This window comes from Cygnus atratus, chromosome 18 (assembly GCF_013377495.2).
Source record: "Cygnus atratus isolate AKBS03 ecotype Queensland, Australia chromosome 18, CAtr_DNAZoo_HiC_assembly, whole genome shotgun sequence".
NCBI classification, from domain to species: Eukaryota; Metazoa; Chordata; class Aves; order Anseriformes; family Anatidae; genus Cygnus; species Cygnus atratus.
Genome location: NC_066379.1, coordinates 8486915 through 8505218, shown reverse-complemented (window position 1 = coordinate 8505218; position 18304 = coordinate 8486915). Strand labels below are relative to the sequence as shown.

Here is an 18304-nt window from a genome sequence, read left to right as displayed (position 1 = left end):
CTTTAAAGTCCTTATAACGTCTAGAAGATGAGTAAAGGACTCTTCCTCCAGGGAACAATAAGCTGTACAATTTCATTTGGAAAAAAAAAAACAACACAGTGATTCTGCTAAAGCATGAAAATTCATTATTGCAGAAATGCTCTGTGCTGGCATGGCTCAGCCTCTCCCCTTATGAAAGCCATTGCCCTCCAATTACTGCACAGTGGTTAGCGTTGTTTTCGTGGTTTAAATAAGCAATGAAGTTGGAATATGTTTCCCTTTATCTTTTAATTCTGCATGAATTTGTATTCACATTTTACCCTCTCATCTGTGTGAGCTGCAACACCAAGGTCAGCAGGGGGAGCTCACTCTTTATTTGTCAGGATTTGGTGGGTTTTTGTTTGTTTGGTGTTTTGTAAGCGAAGTATCAGAGTGGAGAGACTACTGTGAAGAAAACAGAAACCTTAAAATAGAAGGAACAGATCAGACTTAATTGGAGCCTGCTAAACAGACCAAGAGCCTGGTCCTGCAAACACTTACCAGCCTGTAGAGCACATTAGAAATAATAGTTCCACTCAAACCTTCAGGTATTACAAGTGGCAGAAAATATTTACTGGATCGCTACAGTAAGTCCAGTACAGTAAAAATAGAAATGGACTCCACTGAGCAAACAGTAATGGATCCCACGCTGACCCTGCTGAAATCAATGGGAATTCAGCCTCCGAGTGACGTTCTGGCTGCTCTCAAAGTCCCTGCGCAGTGCCACTTCATAGACCATTCTGGCTTTGACACAGCTGCTAGGTAAGAGGGTACAGGTGTTATTTCATGGCAATTGCTCTCCAGACCGATGCAGTCATTAGAAATAAAGGCATGCAGTGAGCAGATAGCAAAGGCAGCTGCAGCAGGAGCAAAATCTTCCTATTCTGGAATTCCAGTGAAATTACTGGAAAGCTTTAAATTTAATGGCAAACCTGGCCCTGGCAGAGCCTATTTGCATGGGGAAAGCAGCCCAGACAGCAGGGAGCTCAGCTCAGACACTGAGGCAAAGTGCTTTAATCCATGAAGGACAAGCAAAAAGAAACAAAGCTTTCCATAAACAGAAAGCACCTCTGCCTGGGTAGTATTCCGCCCCAGAGACGCAGTGGGAATGAGTTCCTCCAACACGCTTCTGCCCTCTAACATTGATACTTCTTCCGTAAAAGTCCTCTCCATCACTTCCAAAGGTCCCTGCTGTCAGTGAGACTCCTCAGCACATCCTTCCCCATGGGACCTGCTGTTCAGCAGCTGAAGATCGTCTCTTCCAGGTGAGAGTCCCAGCAACCTTGGCGGAGGTATGTGACTCATACATCACGAGGTTCATCCAGCTCAGAGGCACTGAGGAGGAAGCAAGGTTGATGTCCACTTGTCAAGGCCATGGCACTTTTCATTTTAGCACACAAGAGTGCACAATGCCCTGGCTTATGGAAAAACGAGAGGCCGAGCTGCAGATTTTAGATGCAGTGTTTAAAGTCCTCCTTTCAGTGAGAGCTGCTACCACCCAGTTACAGAGCAGACACTGAACGTTCCAACGTTCGGGATTTTTTCAGGCTCCAACATTTAGTTGTTGGCTAAGATCCAGACCCGGATCCAAAAGGGTTAAACCATCATCAGAGGTGACTTCTTTACCACTGAGATTTGAATCTGTTCTATATGCTTCAAGCCTGATGTTTTAAACACAAATTCAAGATACATTGAACTAACAAACAAAAACTTGACACTATTTCACCTCTGTGCAGGAAGAAAGTTCTACAGCACACTATAAAGGCAACTATCTGTCCAACAACTTAATGTGAAGCCTCATAAATGAGAAATATGGCAAGGCATTAAGATAGTAAAGTTTGAATTTGGACATTTGGCTTCAAGTCCTAAGAATAACACAGCTTCACACTCCCTCACTGAAAAAAACCAGTGGATTCATAGTAGCATCTCATTTTGCTCTATTAATCTGATTACCCCGGGTAATTAAAATAGGCTGAGATGTCAAAGCATTATATTCATAATCTGTTGCTGCCAATACAAACTGCTTTTGTTTGATAACAAGCCTGCTGCTCCCCCTGGGATGTGGCTGCACAGAAAAGTGAGAGATGGAGGCTTTCCATCCTGAACCGCAGACATACATTTTTTCAACTCTAACACGACCAATTTATTTTTAAGAAAAGTGTGGCTGGTAGCTAAAGACCAATAAAACTTTCACACTGTGAGGTAAGCAATAGAGCCAGTTCTTAAGAGATGCTGTGAAATCACACACAACAATGTCTTATCAGAAATAGATACAACTGCTCCCACGATTATACGCACTTGGCACTGATGCGGTTTAAGTGTTGATACCGTTAATGATGTGCTACAAGAATGCTATGTGATGCTGCAGAATTGGGAAATTTCTCTGTCTGTTCACATATACACACTAACACCCATCAAGCATACCATAAGATGTTCCATTTAAGGGCTTTAAGGTTTTCATAAACCTGGAGTACAACGTACTCCGGAGTGTTTGACTTAGCCATGTCTTTGCAGGACTAAACCTTAGGTTATGAATATATGAACCAGCTCCCACATGGTGAGGCAGGATGAAAACCCCCAAGGCATCATCCCTCCCTGATAACCATCATTATGCACATGCTGTTCCTCACAGTAAAGGAATCGCAGATGCCCACTCCTTCGCTGAGGGCACTGCCCACTGACTTCTATTTGCTCCGGACAAGGGCACATGTACTACAGATGAGATGTTCTCCTGGCTCACACCTATCCCTTACTTATCCCATTTCACCCACCTGAGCACATCTTTAGGCTGTGAATTACAGAGGATTACCAGAGGCACAGAGCTTGTAGCTGCCTTAACCTAGACCCCAGTTTACTACAGCATTTCTTAGATCAGGGAAATATCTAGCGTAGGCTTTAGCATCTAGACATCTATATTAACTTCCCTTTAGGGCTTTGCACTGCCTTCTCTTCAAATACAACAGCATCACCTTTGGAAGGTGTCTCCCCAAACATGGGGGGAGAGTAGCTCTCACAGTAATTTCACATAATTATACACTGTTCTCAGTTACCATAAACTTTAATTAAAATTGCTATGGTGTCACATTCTTGCATCATTATGGCTTCATAACAGTCTCGTTGTAGCAGACTCTCCAGAGGCTTCTCCTGGAATCACACTGCAATGACAGTGACATTCACCCTCTCCCTGAAGTGAAGCCTCTGGGCTGTGACGGCACTCTGGCACTTCACTAAGGACATACCAGGTGTCCCAACAAGGACAGGCTGAACTATTTTGCTGTGGGAAGCTACAAAGCTAATCAGCAGCAGAACAGCTACACTCTCTCTTCACTGTTTGCTTCATCGCCCTTTGGCGATGCTGTAAAGCATAATAGTGTCTATGCCTTCTGCCAAGGACTCTATGCAAAGGAGATGGTTTGATCCAGCCGGTCTCTACCTTCTGGACTCCTTAACTTGTCCAGCCTGTAATTAACTTCTTTCTTTCCAATACAAGTTCCCAAGTACTTTGAAAACATGAACTAACTATACCTTGCGGGTATCTTGAGAAAAGTGTAATAGTCTTAAATTTTCTAGTAGAGAAATTAATGCCCAAGGGATCTTCAACTTCCTTAGGAAAATCAACAGCGGAATCAGAATAAGAACCTGGAAGCATCAGACTTTGACGCTGCCTGCTAACCACAGGGCTACTCTTTCTTCTGCTACATTTTGCTTTAAACCACATCACATCTGGTCTGAAAAATTAGCAGTAGGGCAATACTCAAGCACCTGTGGGTGTAGAAACTCTAGCACTGCTCACCATTGACACATAGGTTGCACAAGAAGCAGAAATGCATCGGCTCTGTTCCCAGAGCTGCCCTACTGTCACTACAAATAATCACAGTCAAAAGAGAGGAAGCAGCCAGTCCAGCCACGTTACTTTCTGTCGCATAAACCCCAGCTAATCTTAGATCAGGTATAATTACATTGCTGCACCAACCAAGAACAAACCAGCTACAACAAGAGCAACACATAGCCAGGAACATTCAGCCCTTACTGAAGAGGTCACCGCCAGCAATCCTCAGAAACACAGAACTCAGAAACACAAAAATAAAAAAATAAAAGTCTAGCTCTAGATTTTTATTTTTTTAATTCATAAGAGACAGAAAAATGAAAGCCTGGTGAAATGAAAGCCCCCAAATGAAAGACTGGTGGGGATTGTAACTGTTTATGCCTGTATTAACCAGAAAAGCATACTGCTGCCTCCTACCAAATATTTTGTCTTTGATCATTACATTTCCTGCAACCACAGAAACATTGGTGGCACTGAAGTAGGTAATTTTTATGAAACATGCACATACCTTTGATAGCAAAAACTCCATGACAGAAGTCCTTAAAATTGATTCTTCCCAAGTCATTTGGGTCCAAGTACTTTGCCAGTTTTTCCACCTAAAAAAAAAAAAAAATAGAAAAGATTATAAAATACGTGTTGAGAATGGTAATTCATCTTTTGCTCAACTGGTCTATAGCTTCCACAGAAGACCGTGAGTGGAAGAATACCCGCAACATTTACTTGAATCATTCAAACTGTTCTGCAAGGAGAAATCACAAATGGATTATCTGATGTCAAGCATGGTACATTGCATTAAGCTCGGAGGCTTAATAAGGGGTCAATCTGTGACCTAGCCTTTCATCTTAGAGAAGGGTGCTAACAAAATCTGTTTCCCTTAGGGCCCTTTTCATTTACACAGCTCAAAGAAAGTTAAAACCTTCATGATCTCCACCCCTCTTGCCACAAGTTACTGGGGAAGAAGAAAAGATGTGCACAACCCATACTAGCCTCGTTCACTGAAGAATCCAGAGTTAAGCAGTGAACATTCTTTGGCCACTTAGGATCAAAAAAAAAAATCCCTTGCCGTGGCAGAGAACATAAGTTTGAAAATACAAGGGCATAAAGAAGTATATATGTATACAAGCAAGGAATGTATCTATGTAATTATAGTTATAGTCTCAGCTTCACAGCTTAGCATTTCTGAACACTAGCCATTGTAAAATGAGATTATACGGCATTTAAACGCAGCCACCAAATTGGCATTAGCCCCAAAGAAGGTCTGGCAGATTGTTCAAGAGGGAGAAAAGCAGTCCAGACAGGAGAGGCTGTTGCGTGCTGAGTTGTCTGGATTAAAGGAACAGAGAGGGTTTCCACAGAAACAAGTAGCTGAAGAGGGAGAAAAAGGAGAGGGGCAGAGCATGCTGGAGACAAAGGAGAGCGGGCACCACGCTGGGACACCCAGCTGGCTGTTCCCCTCTGCCATAAACACGCTGCATGACATTGTACAGGTCCTCCCCGTGCCTCCTCGTGCCGTACCTAGCAGGCAGTGTGCCGAGGCAGCCCCTTGCTGCTTGCAGGCACACTCACAGCCAGCTGCAGCACAGCTCTGACCTTGATCTGGGCCCTCCAGACACCCCAGAGCATAAAGGAGACGAGCGTAGGAGGCGAGGGCAGCGGGCATGTAGGATGCTCCACAATCCTGGCAACTACAAGAGGAGCTCAGATATGTCAGTCTGAGCAGCAACAAAAGCCCAGCTGGAAAGCTATGCAGCAAATGAATCCAGATGACCCAGTTTCTCATTTTTCTATTTTTTTTTTAACATGCTAGCGAAAGCCTAGCTGTTTCTTAAAACCCTGCAGATAATGCACTGATGTGCGCGACACCTCTTCCTTCAGATTCTCTCTGTGTTTATAAATTCTCTCAGTGCTAATAAATGCCTTGATTAGCCAAAGACCTCATTTAGAACAAACCAATCTACAACCAACAAAGGTGTTGGGATGGTGAGGCGCAATTCCGCATGACACAGCAGTTCCTGCTCTCTGTGGGTCCCCTTTCTGTCCCTCCAGGTGGCAAGTACCTGCAAGGGCTCAGCATCATGACCCAGGGCAGTGCCAGAGGCACAATGGGAGCTATGTTTGGCTTCTGAGCCAAACAAGGGCCCTGAAACTGTGCTAACAGCATTACCCTGAATAGTGCTGTGTTTCTTTGCTGGCGACACCCAAGAACAGACAAACAAAAGTTTGCTGTACCTCAGGTTCAGGACATCATGCAGTTGTCCCTGTTCTTCTCAGTGCAGGTGGGCATTCCCTGTGTAAGGAATTTAACAAGACCTGCCTTGGTTTCAAGCCTACAAGCTCCTCTGCTTGCAGACCTTAAGCAAGTTACCTCTCCCCCATCACACCAAACTGTCTAACCCACAGCTGAGTCTTCAGCCTCAAAAGGAAGAAGAGAATCTCTCAACTGTCTCAGTCACAGAGAGAGAAATGGACCTGGAGTAGGAGAGAGATCCCTAATACCTTTCATGCACACATTGTAGGTCACATTGTAGACCTGCTTACTATTCATTAAGATTTTGTCTTTCACTGCAGTAAGAGCAGGAATACTGTTGTGTTGAAACTACAAGCCAAATGGTCCAACCACGGATGGGAAAACGACACACTTCTTACACGTGAAATGCTAGGCTGAATGAGAAATGAACAATTTGATCCTTACATTGCATCCTTTCACTTCTCCTTGTCTTAGGGAAAAAAATTTAAAAAATCATCTCTTGTTCTTAAACATGACCCCAGAAATTGAAGTGTTACAGTTGTCACCTATCGTGATCAAATTCCTACATCTACAAGTCTTACAAGGAGCGGCTGAGGGAGCTGGGGTTGTTTAGCCTGGAGAAGAGGAGGCTCAGGGGAGACCTCATCGCTCTCTATAGGTACCTTAAAGGAGGCTGTAGAGAGGTGGGGGTTGGTCTATTCTCCCATGTGCCTGGTGACAGGACGAGGGGGAATGGGCTAAAGTTGCGCCAGGGGAGGTTTAGGTTGGATATTAGGAAGAACCTCTTTACTGAAAGGGTTGTTAGGCATTGGAATGGACTGCCCAGGGAAGTGGTTGAGTCGCCATCTCTGGAGGTCTTTAAAAGACGTTTAGATGTAGCCCTTAGTGATATGGTTTAGTGGAGGTCTTAGTGTTAGGACAGAGGTTGGACTAGATGATCTTGGAGGTCTCTTCCAACCTAGACGATTCTGTGATCTGGTACCACAAGCAATTAGCACAGTCCCACTGATTTACAGCAGCAGAAGATATGGGTCTGTTTCCAAAACACGGCCACTTCACTACTGTAGAGTGGGTTTAACGCATACACGATGAGCTGGAAATCCTTCCTGAAACCAATTAAATGGATACACACCTGGTACAGAAAAGCTGGGTCGCTGTTATCGCTGCTCACCTGCACAAACAGCAGAAATGTTACAGGAAGATGAAGCAGCAGCAGAAATTCCTTTCTCTGGGCTATTTTTGGATGCATTCAAAGCAGCATAATCACACCGGCCATTGAGGCTGGCAGCAGCAAGATTTCAGAGCTGAAAATCTTCTTGATCACTGTAGCAGCTTAAATATGCGGCAGATGTGTCAGCTGGTGTAACTCAGCCTGGCCCCGATGGCGCTGATGCAGACCTCGGTGAGGCCACTAGCTCAGCATCTGTCCCCATGCAGATATAGCAACAAAACCTGATCAGACACCTGTCTGCTGGGCTATGGGATCAGGCTGTAACTCTCTCTGACAACTGGCAAGCTCCCATCATTGCAACATACATAAATACTCTTTCAGATGCTTGCAGGCTTGCTCTGAAGAATCCTGTTTCCTGTAGGTCTCTTGCTAAGAGGCAAGAAATGTGGTTTAGGTTTTAATGTACAGATTTCTGCGGCCAGCTGGGAAGCCCCTACACAACTTCATACTGTGCTATAGCACAGTGGTGCCACTCGGTGTTTCCAGCATGTCTGGCCTGGTAAGTTTATTTCTGACAGTTGAGCCAGTGATTTTAGTCCACCAGTTTCTCAGCCACACACAATTATATTTTCTAACTGAATTAAATGAGATGTTATATATCTGGATGTATTTGTTACAAAGCAACAGAAAATACATTCATTTTTAAGTTTGAGCAATGCCTTAACAGGAAATGAAATTATCACCTCAGCAAAACGCTTCAGTCTCCAGTCTCCCCGCAATCCAATTGTGCAGGTTTTCAATTAGATTTTGTAAGCAAAGAGCTGATATCAGTGCAGAAGAGAAGAAGAACTTACAGAACGGCCTGGTGGAATTTGTGCTGATCCTCCTCATGTCTTCAGCCAGCACTGACCAACGCAGCTCCACCACAGGTCGAGGCCACAGAGCTTTTATCAGCCAGGACTACATTCAGGTATAAATTTGCATGCAGTCAGTGCCTGGATACACATGCATGTACTGTACATAAGCCCCTATAGACATGCACAATTTCAAGCCCCTAGTGCACTTCAGCATGCATTTTTAACAGTTGTTTTCTGGGATAAGGCTAAGAAGCTCTTTGCTACAGGGACTGACTTTTCTGGGACATCTAAAAGGGGCCCTCGGACAGGGCTTCTTGGTGGGGCTGTAACACAAGCGAGAGACAACACTTGGTTTAAGCAGCACTATCTTGTTAATCCCAGATTGAAGGCATTACTTGAAAGTAAGCGCAATTTCAAGCTGTGGCCAAATAAACTATGCCATCGCAGCCACTCCTAAATCTTCTCTGCTGTCTATACTGTGTCAGCCATCCTTCTGCTTCACTCTGTAGAGAAATAATGTCCTCTCCACCTCCTTCTCACAAGGGGTTGGCTCCCAGCAATCAGTCAGAAGCTACAGCACTTATTTATTGCCATGGGAGGCGTTAAGGGGTTGTCAGACCAACAGCCAAGCTGCGTGACAACAAAGCCTTTTTTGCAGTCAACAACCCCATGTGCTTCCAGATAAACTACTCTGCTAGCAAACGGGGAGCCGCAGCCTTTCAGCCCCGTTAGCAGAACGGGCAGTGCTGCCTGTTTTTGCGTATGTGGATTAAGCATGCGGTGCCAGTCTTGGACACGGTCAGACTCCTGAGCCCCTGCATCTCCAGGCAGGGCTGGGCTCTGCCTCCACTGCTGATCCCACTGCAAAGGACACAGGACTGCAAACCCAACTGCTGCCAAAACTCAGTGCTGAAACAACCGGTTAATTGCTGTGGTGCCTGCAGGCAGCACAGGGAACGCGCTCCAGAGCTGAACGCCATCGAGATGAGCTAGAGCCAGGGATTTAGGCTGGGGACTGACACTCCTCTCTACATTGCTGCACTGAGCAGTCCCCCACCATGTAGGACAGCACAAACAAGGTTGGGATTGCAAACCTTGCAAACTTTCTTCATTGTGGGAAGAGAAGGACGAGGACAGAAAAAATCAGCTGCAGACTCAACAGTCCAGCTGGTTCTCCTGGCAGCTGCAAGGGTCCCTCTAACGAGCTCCTCAGCAGACATCCAGTAGTCTCAGAGAGAAGAAATAAATCATTTTTGCTCTGGGAAACAATTGGAGAAAATCAAACCCTTTGTTGCTATTGTTTAGCTTGCTTAGATGAATGGGTGATTATCCTTTCCAGGCAAACGTATTTCTCCATTGTAATAACTGGTCACTTTAGCCAAAGCCTTTGCCCCTCTCTGTTGCATTTTCCAGCTATACTGAATGTGCTGCGAAGGGATGTCTGCCCCTGCTGCTTTCTGATAGGTAACAACAGCCTAGGAACACCTGAGAGTTTCTTCAGCCCAAAGTTTCTCGCTATGCTAGCTAGAAGAAGCCCCTAACCGTGGGGTAAAGCTCTGCGTTTACAGCAGAGGATAACTCCTTTTTCCGAGCTCTGCTCCAGTGAAGGTGTGAAAGGACCCTGCCTACGTTCTAGGTTCCCACAAGAGCACCAGGCATGGGGACAAACCCAGCCTTCACCGAAGAAAGGAAATCCAGAGTGTCTTGTAAGGAGTCCTCTGTAGCCATGTGGCAGATATATATATATATATATGTACACACACACGCTTTTTTTTTTTTTTTCCAGCAAGGATTTTCCTCCTGGAACCGGAATCCTGCTGCCATCTCCAGCAAAGAAAAAATTTAGGCCTCTACTGACCTCCCTTAATTTTCTTCAAAAACTGGCCAGCCCAGGGGAGATTTGTTACCGCACAAAAAATGGTAGAGATGGCTGCAATTGGAGAGCCCCACGCTAGCTCCATCCACCAGCATCTTACAGCAGGATCCAGGCCACAGCCAGAAGATGCCATCTGAAATACCAAACTCAGCTCAGCAGTGTGCCGTCATACTGCAGGAGTCTGGAAGCACGTCTCACCCTGGAGTGAGAGCAGGGAGCACCTGGGAGCAGCGAGAACGGCAAGACGAGCACTCGCAGGAAAGGTCAGACCGTGCTGCGGCAGCGGCATTCGGGCAGCATCTCCTGAGAATGTCTTAGAAGTTTACGCAAGCTTCCAGCAAAAGGAGAGCACATAGGTGAATGCTGCAGGGAGGAATTAGAGAGATTCCCACGTAATTTATAAAGGGAGCAGCAGCACTCGCTCTGATTTTAACAGACTGGCCTTTTCTGCACCTGGGGAAGTGGCACGAGATCACACCCTCACCTGCTCTCCCCTTGCTCTGCAGGTCCTGCTCCTCCACCACTTCACTCTGCAGTCAGCCACAGACATCTAGCCCCCAGCAATCCTTCACCTTGCATCTTTACAGACAACACGAGTTATAGACTTTGCTGTTTTCTTGCTTATATAACCCCCTGACACAATGAATCTAGCTGGGAATCAGTTCCCCCTGAAGGGCTCCTTCTAAAAACAACCCGCCGTATCCGCGATGCACAGGCTGACAAAACGGGAGTCCAGCTGGAAGGGACCTACAAACATCATCGAGTCCATCCGACCACTTCAGGGTAACCAAAAGTAAAAGCGTATTATTAAGGGTATTATCCAAACACCTCTTGAACCCTGACAGGCTCTGGGCAAGGGCATCAACTGCCTCTCTAGGAAACCTGTTCCAGTGTTTGGCCACCCGCCTGGTGAAGGAATTTTTCCTGGTATCTGGTCTGAGCCTCCCAGGCAATGGGTATTCAGGAGGCCCAGTAGCACAGAGTACCAGCATCTCTGTTGTGAGTTGGTAGGATTGGTGCTACCCCGAAGCTATTCGGTAATGGCATTCAGACTGTAAGTAAATAGAAAACCATGATGATGAAATTTGCAGATGACAGGATGATAAATAACAACAATGCAGACAGCCTCACACTCCTCTGGATAGCTTCCTAAGTGAAGCCCATACAAACAGAGTACGGTTTAGGCACTGCTATGCAAGGCCACAAAACAGAAAAGAATACAAAAGAAGAAGTAAGAGTTCACATCTACAGAGAGGAGGACTGTTTTTGGAGGAGCTGGGATTTATAGATTCAGAAGTTCTGACAATTATGGGGAGGGGAGCAAGATGAGGAAAATGATTTTACCTTGCATTGGAGGGACCAATGCTAACACAGTTGTGTTACTAACGCTCTCATAAGAGATGCTGAAAACCCAAACAGATTGCAGAGAAAAGACCTAACATTCAAGGGCTGTGGAAATGCTTTATATTACCAAACTTCGGGTTCTCTCTGTTTAATGTTGTAAAAGAGAGACCAAGGGTTGATTTGTTACTAGGTATAAAGACTTCCGCAAGCAGGAAATTGCAGGTTGTAAAGGACTCTCTGCTCTAGCAGGGGAAAAACAAAGAGCCATTAGCTGCAAATTAAAAGACCCAAATTAGAAACAAGGCACAAATTTCTATCAGCACAGTTCTCTACCCATGACAACTATAAAAAGAAATGGGTGGACTCCCTCCCATCCAAGGCCTTTTGAGTAGACAAGATATACCTGCCCAGAAGTTTTACCTAACCTGGACTAAATGGGTTACGAGCTGTGCTGTCACCTTTTCAGGACACCTCACGGGATAACCTGGTGCTCCCCCTGAACTTGACCTTCATGCACATGAAGGACGACTTCCCTAGTCACACATGCAAGACGTGGAAGGCCAGCGCTTAGGAATCACGAGTCCAACCAACAGCCACCCTGTGCTGACAGCCTGTCTATCATAAATGATTCATGATGCTCCAAACATCATCACAAATTTCCACCAGCTGCTGCCCGATCCCAAACCATGCAGGAGCATACATCACAGCTGGAAACAATGGCTTGGAATTTGTTTTGAATTCTGATTTCAAGAATCAGTCATTGTCCCCTAGTGCTTTACACGCTGGCTTCAAGCCTGCAAGTTGACATGCCAGAGAGATTTCTTTAAACAGAAACTACTGTTCCAGTTTCTGCTTTAACTGGGGACACCCAATTTACCAGCTAGAAGGCAGATCTTGGACTGTATCCTAAATGACGTAAGCAAATTTGTTGAATAATCTTGGCATTGACTTTGAGCAAATTCCTAATTCTGTCAAATCCATAATCTTCTGTGCAGCACAAAAAATCTGACTAAACTCAAGGTAGTCCATTCACAGGATTTCCTGGGTTTAGCATCAAGGACACAGAATTGCATCTTCTTCCAATTACAAATTGGGTCCTTGGGGACCCAGATGGAGGAGAACACAACCATGATGCTGCTGCCTTTTGCTGAGTGCGTGAAACATATCAGTGAATTACAAAGCCACACAGTGAGAAAGGTAATTGCAGAGGCATTGCAGGTGGTTGAGTGCACTCAGAGGAAATGGGGAAGCTCACAGTGTTCGTTTGTTATTAACGCCCTGTGTAAGCGTTACCTGCCTCAGGTGGGCAACAGACGGGAAATGCAGCTGAGCTACAGAAACAGGAATCGGGCAGCACCGCGGCACGTGCACAAGAGCTCAGCTTCCATCTTCAGAAACACAAGGACACCGAGTGCTCTGCGCATGCCCAGCTGCACCTGCCTCTTCCTGGCAGAGCTGTGTATGTGCCACTTCCCAGCAGGGCCAAACAGGACGGAGAGCAGGTAGCAGCTCCTCAGCCATCCCTTAATGCTCAGCTCTGTGTGGGACACACCAGACACACTGACCTTGCTACAACACACAGATATTGCTAAACTCGACTGCATTGCAGACAAACCCGTCCCATTGAGCCGACCCTTATCTTCATGTCATCTTGTTTTCTTATTCTGTTCAACAGCATCTCCTCTTCTGAGAGGAAAAGACTGAGCCATATGGAAGTGCAGAGAGAACACATTAGAGATGGATTCATTTAAAACATTCTCCATAAGCTACTAAGAGAACGTAGTAGTCCAAGAACCTCAGTGAATGCATGTGTGTAGCAAATGCCCAGGCAGTGCCAGGAAAATCAATGCTACGCCTTCTGTTTTCCATGGAGAAGTCACTTGTGGTTTTTACTATGCGTGATGACACAAATCTAATTTGGGATCACAACAAAGACAATTCTTGAGATATTATATACTCAGATTTTGCAGTTAACATTCTTATAGCTTGGATTTTCTCCACAGCGAGATCTAGAAGTTATTACGACTAAGGAATCCCTTCTCTTATACCACATTACTCGCTGGCTAGCCTCTCTACTTACAGAGCAAGATGTTTACAACCACAAAGAATTGCTCATAAACTTTGAGCAAAGTGACATGCAAAGCTCTGACCGACAGCACCCAAAAATGGACCACTACCTGTTTTATTCATGAAAATGAATAAAATTCATGAAAATTAATAAAACTGGAATCAGAAAGTTTTCCAAACTTCCTCAGAGGACACATCCCAAAGTAACTGCCCCTAGCTACAGAATTTACTTCCCTCCCATCCCTCTGCAAGCTACAGAACACAGGAATCCTGGTACCAGTTTTTCCTCTGCCTTGTGCACATTTGGATCAGGTCTCCATGGCAGGCAATGCCCCAATTGCTTACACAGACAATACCACTGCAACAGCATTTCTCACTTGGTGCGTCCGTCCTAATGCAGTGTGGCAGCCAGCAATGAGCAGGCACCAGAACCGTAAGACCAACATCTCTCCGCAGCCTCTTCCACCATCCGTCAGCCCATATGTGAGAACCTCTCATTTAGAGTCACTTAGACATAGCTTACTGGAGGAGGAGGCCGTTTCCCTCCTTCCCTCTGATGCTGTGTTGCAAAACAAGACGTTTGGCTGAGCCCACCAATCTTACAACTGTCTATGGGGAATCCCACACAGTCTGGAGTACCATGGGAACAGAGAGCAAGGCTAAAAATATGCCGGAGCCATCTGTTCACTCTACAGTGATTTGTGGTGGTGTTCTGGAAAGAAAGAGTTAACGTGATGAACTGTTTTCCTAAAACCACTGATTCACTCACTTGCTAAAACAAACAGGGCTGCATTAATGCCTTCTCCTCCACTTCTGCCAGACCTGAAACCAAGGCTTCCTGAAAAATAAGGCTGTTAGCAAAAGCTGTGACAAGCTGAAATGAAGCGCAACCCTTTATTGTCCCGTTCATTAGCATAAGTCAAATACAGCATGAACCAGTCAGATCTCAGGTATGCAGTATGCAATCGGTCGTGTGGGTGCAGCGTGCTCTGCCTTTAAACAACAGGGAGGAAGATGTTTGGGTTACATCAGGCTTATCTACAAGTGATGCAGCATGGATTCATTTATCTGAGAAAATATTTCCCCCCTCCGCAGCTTATGGTGTGTGATCCTTCCCATCAGTGCATAAAGCAAACTTGCACAGAACAATGGTTTTCATGGCTTCCAGTTGTGAGACACCTGCCAAATGGGATCTACTCCAGGAATAATTACCATTTTTGAAGTAAAACTGGGGAGAGAGGTGGGGCAAACAGTGCCAGCTCCTGAGCCAACACCTTCTCAGTGCCTTCCTTGCTGACACATCTGCACGCTTTAACTGAGGTGCTATCACAGGCAAAGAGCAGGCACAATACCAGAGACCAGCAGGAGGAGGGTGGAAAGGGTGGGGAGAGCAGAGCAAGTCTGAAGTATCCCTGTAGGTCACGGCATGCACCTCAGGCATCCCTTATGCCAGCTCCACTTGTCTGAAAACACGGTGCCCAAAGCCAGAAAGAAGCTACAGAAAATACATCGCACCAGAACCTAAAGCTAACACGGCTGCCACAAGCACGCTCCAGGCTCATACTGAAGTCCAGGCAGTTGCTCCAGCCCGCAAAGCTCATGCAAAATGGGAACCTGGCCCTTTTCTGTCAGCCATGTTAGGGACCTCTCATTGCTCTTCCCCGACTCACACTTCAGGAACACGGCTAAGTGCAACAGCAGGCTCCCAAGACACAGCATCACCCAGTTTTGACAGCAGCGTCCTTACAGGTTGCATTTCTAGCCTCACAGACAGAAAGCAGGTAGCACGTTTAGTCACGTCTCGACTGCCTGCTTTCATTATTACTTTCTTTCCTTAATGCATAAAACCGTTCAAACACACGCACCAGAGCACGGCACTGCATTGCACACCAACAGCTACTTTCCAGCACAGTTTAGATCGTGGTCTGCACCGGGGTCTGCCCAGCACGGCGCAGGGTGGGCCTCCTCCAGCTCTCCCCAGCTCACTCCTGAAGGTGGCTGTTAAAAGGGAACATGCTTGGCCTTGGCGTGCTCGCAGACACAGAGGATGAAATGTAGGTCTCGAGAGCTGATCTCAAATGCAAAAGCCCGAGTGAGCAGCAGTCCTGAAATTAAATTGAATGAAAGAAATTTCATGGCAAATTAATGCTTTGATGGAAATCCCAGGAGAAATGAGTACTGGATGAATCCAGCACAGGGAGACACGCATTAGCTGAGATGAAAAACATCAGGCAGAAAGGTACGATTAAAGGAACAATCTTCCACTTAGCTGCAGAGAAAGATGCTTAACCTTTCAGAGAAGTGTGGCTAGGAGATAACATCCTTCCCCAACAAAACAAAGCAAACGTGCAGTGGGTAACACCGCTACGGGCGGATAATTACCAAGTACGAAACGAAGTTGACAGGTTTGAACAGCAGCTGCCTCGGCTGACGTCAAGACCAGGGAAGCACAGATAAGCAGGCAGCGGCAGAGCACGAGTCAGGACTGCTAATGCCGAGAGGATAACGATGGGTCCCACCAAGAACAAAGCTACCGGGGGAAGGAGCAAGTCCTTGCTGCATCAGCTTGCACAAGCAGACAGATTCCTGACCACAGCGCTAACACAGACAGCGGCGTTAAATCTTTTCTAATTCCCCCGAGCCTTGTTGCAGCTGTCAGCTCTGGGCAGTGTAATAGCTCAGAAACCCCCTCATACCTCCCTCTTCCACGTCGTCAGCAATTCCCCCATACAGAAATCATTAAAATTGCAGAGGAGGAAATTCTCGCTGTATAAAATGACACATGGAAATCTACATTGCCCTTTGATGCACACTGGGAAAGACATTAGAAGGAATGATAATTAGCCAGAATTTTTGTGTAGAAATGGACAGACGAAATACAAAGCCAAGCCTGCATGCATACAAAACCTCTTTCCAGCCTTAGAGGCCACACAAGGTACTTCATGTTACAGTATTTCCTCTGCTCTCCATCCTCACGTCTGGTCGATATTAATACTTAATGGCTGGAAGGCTGAATGGAAACAAGATCCAAAGCGTAATACAAAGAGAAAGGAAATAAAGGCGCACAGTTAAGCTGGAATTGTACTTTTGTATTCTTAAAGTGTGCCCAATCCAACTATTATCAATTAGTGGTGGTATTGTAAGAGTAACAGTGAGGGACCAGGCCCAGTGTTCCCTGCTCGCTGCATGCACTACTGAATTCACAATATCAGACCCAGAGATAATTTTCTCTGCTGGTACGTGATTTTATATTCTTTTCTTATCCAGAAACAGATGCACTGTAAAGAGTGGTGGGCCCAGGGACTAAGCAGGAATGGCAGATTTCAAAACAGAGATTGAGCTGCTGAGAAAACCCTATTCTAATGAGTGCAAATATGAGCGGGACTGCAGCATCGCTGCATGTGCAGTTAGGTATTAAATGTGCATGGGCCCCTGCCGACATGCTCTGCAACTCCGGCAGTGTGCACCAAGTATGCTGTCCCTGGGATCACCCCGCAGAGGACACCAGCTGGCTACAGCACCTCACTTTTTAGCTGAACAGAGATTCCCCCTGCTGCACTTCTCTTTTGTACCCAGGGAACCAAGCCTCACAAGAGAACAAACTACAAGCACGAACAATACCGCACTTCACGAGCCAGGGATTCTGCTGGTATTCACCAGCCCTGTGCTCACGCTGCCCTTTCTACACCAGGAAAGGTAGGAGTGGTTCTCTGATGACTTCCATCAGCTGAAAACCTCATCTCACCAGCTCAGCTAAGCAGGTCGTTGTTCCCAGACCAGCTGTCAATCAAGGTAATAGTCATCAGAGAGGCACTTCTGTCCACCTACACCTGGGACTGTAAATATTCATGCCTGTACACTCAGCAAAGGGGTTCACAAGGCTGCTCCTGTTGTGTTAAATTGTTTCTTCCTAAGGCTTTATAAAAAGTTCTGGTTTGGTCTTGCTCATTTCTACTGCTACCTTTTTTCAATCAGATTTTAGTAAGGATGTAGCTAGGATTTTCTAATCTATGGCTTAATGTGTATACATTTATCATCTCAGTAGATTTAATTTTGTGTATCTGTTGATCCTTTGAGACTGTTTTTGACACTGTGGTATCAGTATGTTAATTCATTTTTCCCTGCATTAAAATCAAACCTAACAGCCTCACCAAAAACATTGTGATTTTTCTAGCTAATGTATGTTCTCTGTAGGTATTGTCACAACACATCACCACAGAGACCCACACACCGAAAACAAATTGCTTGGAAAGAGAAACCAACCAACCCCTTCATTGTAAAACCAGAATAGATGCTGTTTACAGTAAATCAGGAGATTCTCCTGAGATGGAACCCCTCAAGAAATGAGGTAAGAATCGGCCACTGGAGCTCAATTACCACCTCTGGTGTAGAACATATCCCCTGTGCGCTGCCAAACAGCGTAACTGCAGTTCTGCTTTGGAGTATCTATAAAAGAGGAGAGAGGAATAGGTTATCCTTTTCAGTGGGACCTCACCCCACTTTGAGGCACAACGTGCAGAGTAAAATGTTATTTCTAAACCACGAGTCCCTTTAAAAATCAGGGCAAACACCCCCTTCTTGGCCTTTCAGTTCATCGGCTCTTCTTCATTTCTCAGTTAAAAAGCTCTTGACAATTTATTAATCCCCTGTGAAATCCCGAAGTAGGCAAAAGCCGATTTCCTGTGTGTTTGCCAGACCTTCCACGGTGCAACATCTCTGAAGACTCACTGCTTCTCTCAACCTGCTAAAAAACTGCTCGCATCTATTTTCCTCCAGTGTAAAGATGTCTTGTAGGAGTTACAATCAAGAGGTGAGAGAATGCAGAAAGCCCAGCAGATTTATACTGCAAGGCCCTCACCCAGCTGCATTTCACTGCACAGTGTTGGATCCGAGGAGC

At 45.7% G+C, this 18304-nt stretch overlaps 1 protein-coding gene across 3 annotated transcripts in view; it reads right to left on the bottom strand.

Annotated features, from left to right (window-relative positions):
• Positions 1 to 18304, bottom strand: part of RAB11FIP4 (RAB11 family interacting protein 4) — a 124871-nt gene that overhangs the window by 80456 nt on the left and 26111 nt on the right. For 2 of the 3 annotated variants that reach the window (XM_035558847.2, XM_035558849.2), the window contains exon 2: positions 4353 to 4440. In XM_035558847.2, the coding sequence (XP_035414740.1) occupies positions 4353 to 4440 (88 nt within the window). Of the gene's footprint in view, positions 1 to 519; positions 636 to 4352; positions 4441 to 18304 lie in introns of those variants that run through there. The other variant, XM_035558851.2, reaches the window with a different exon arrangement.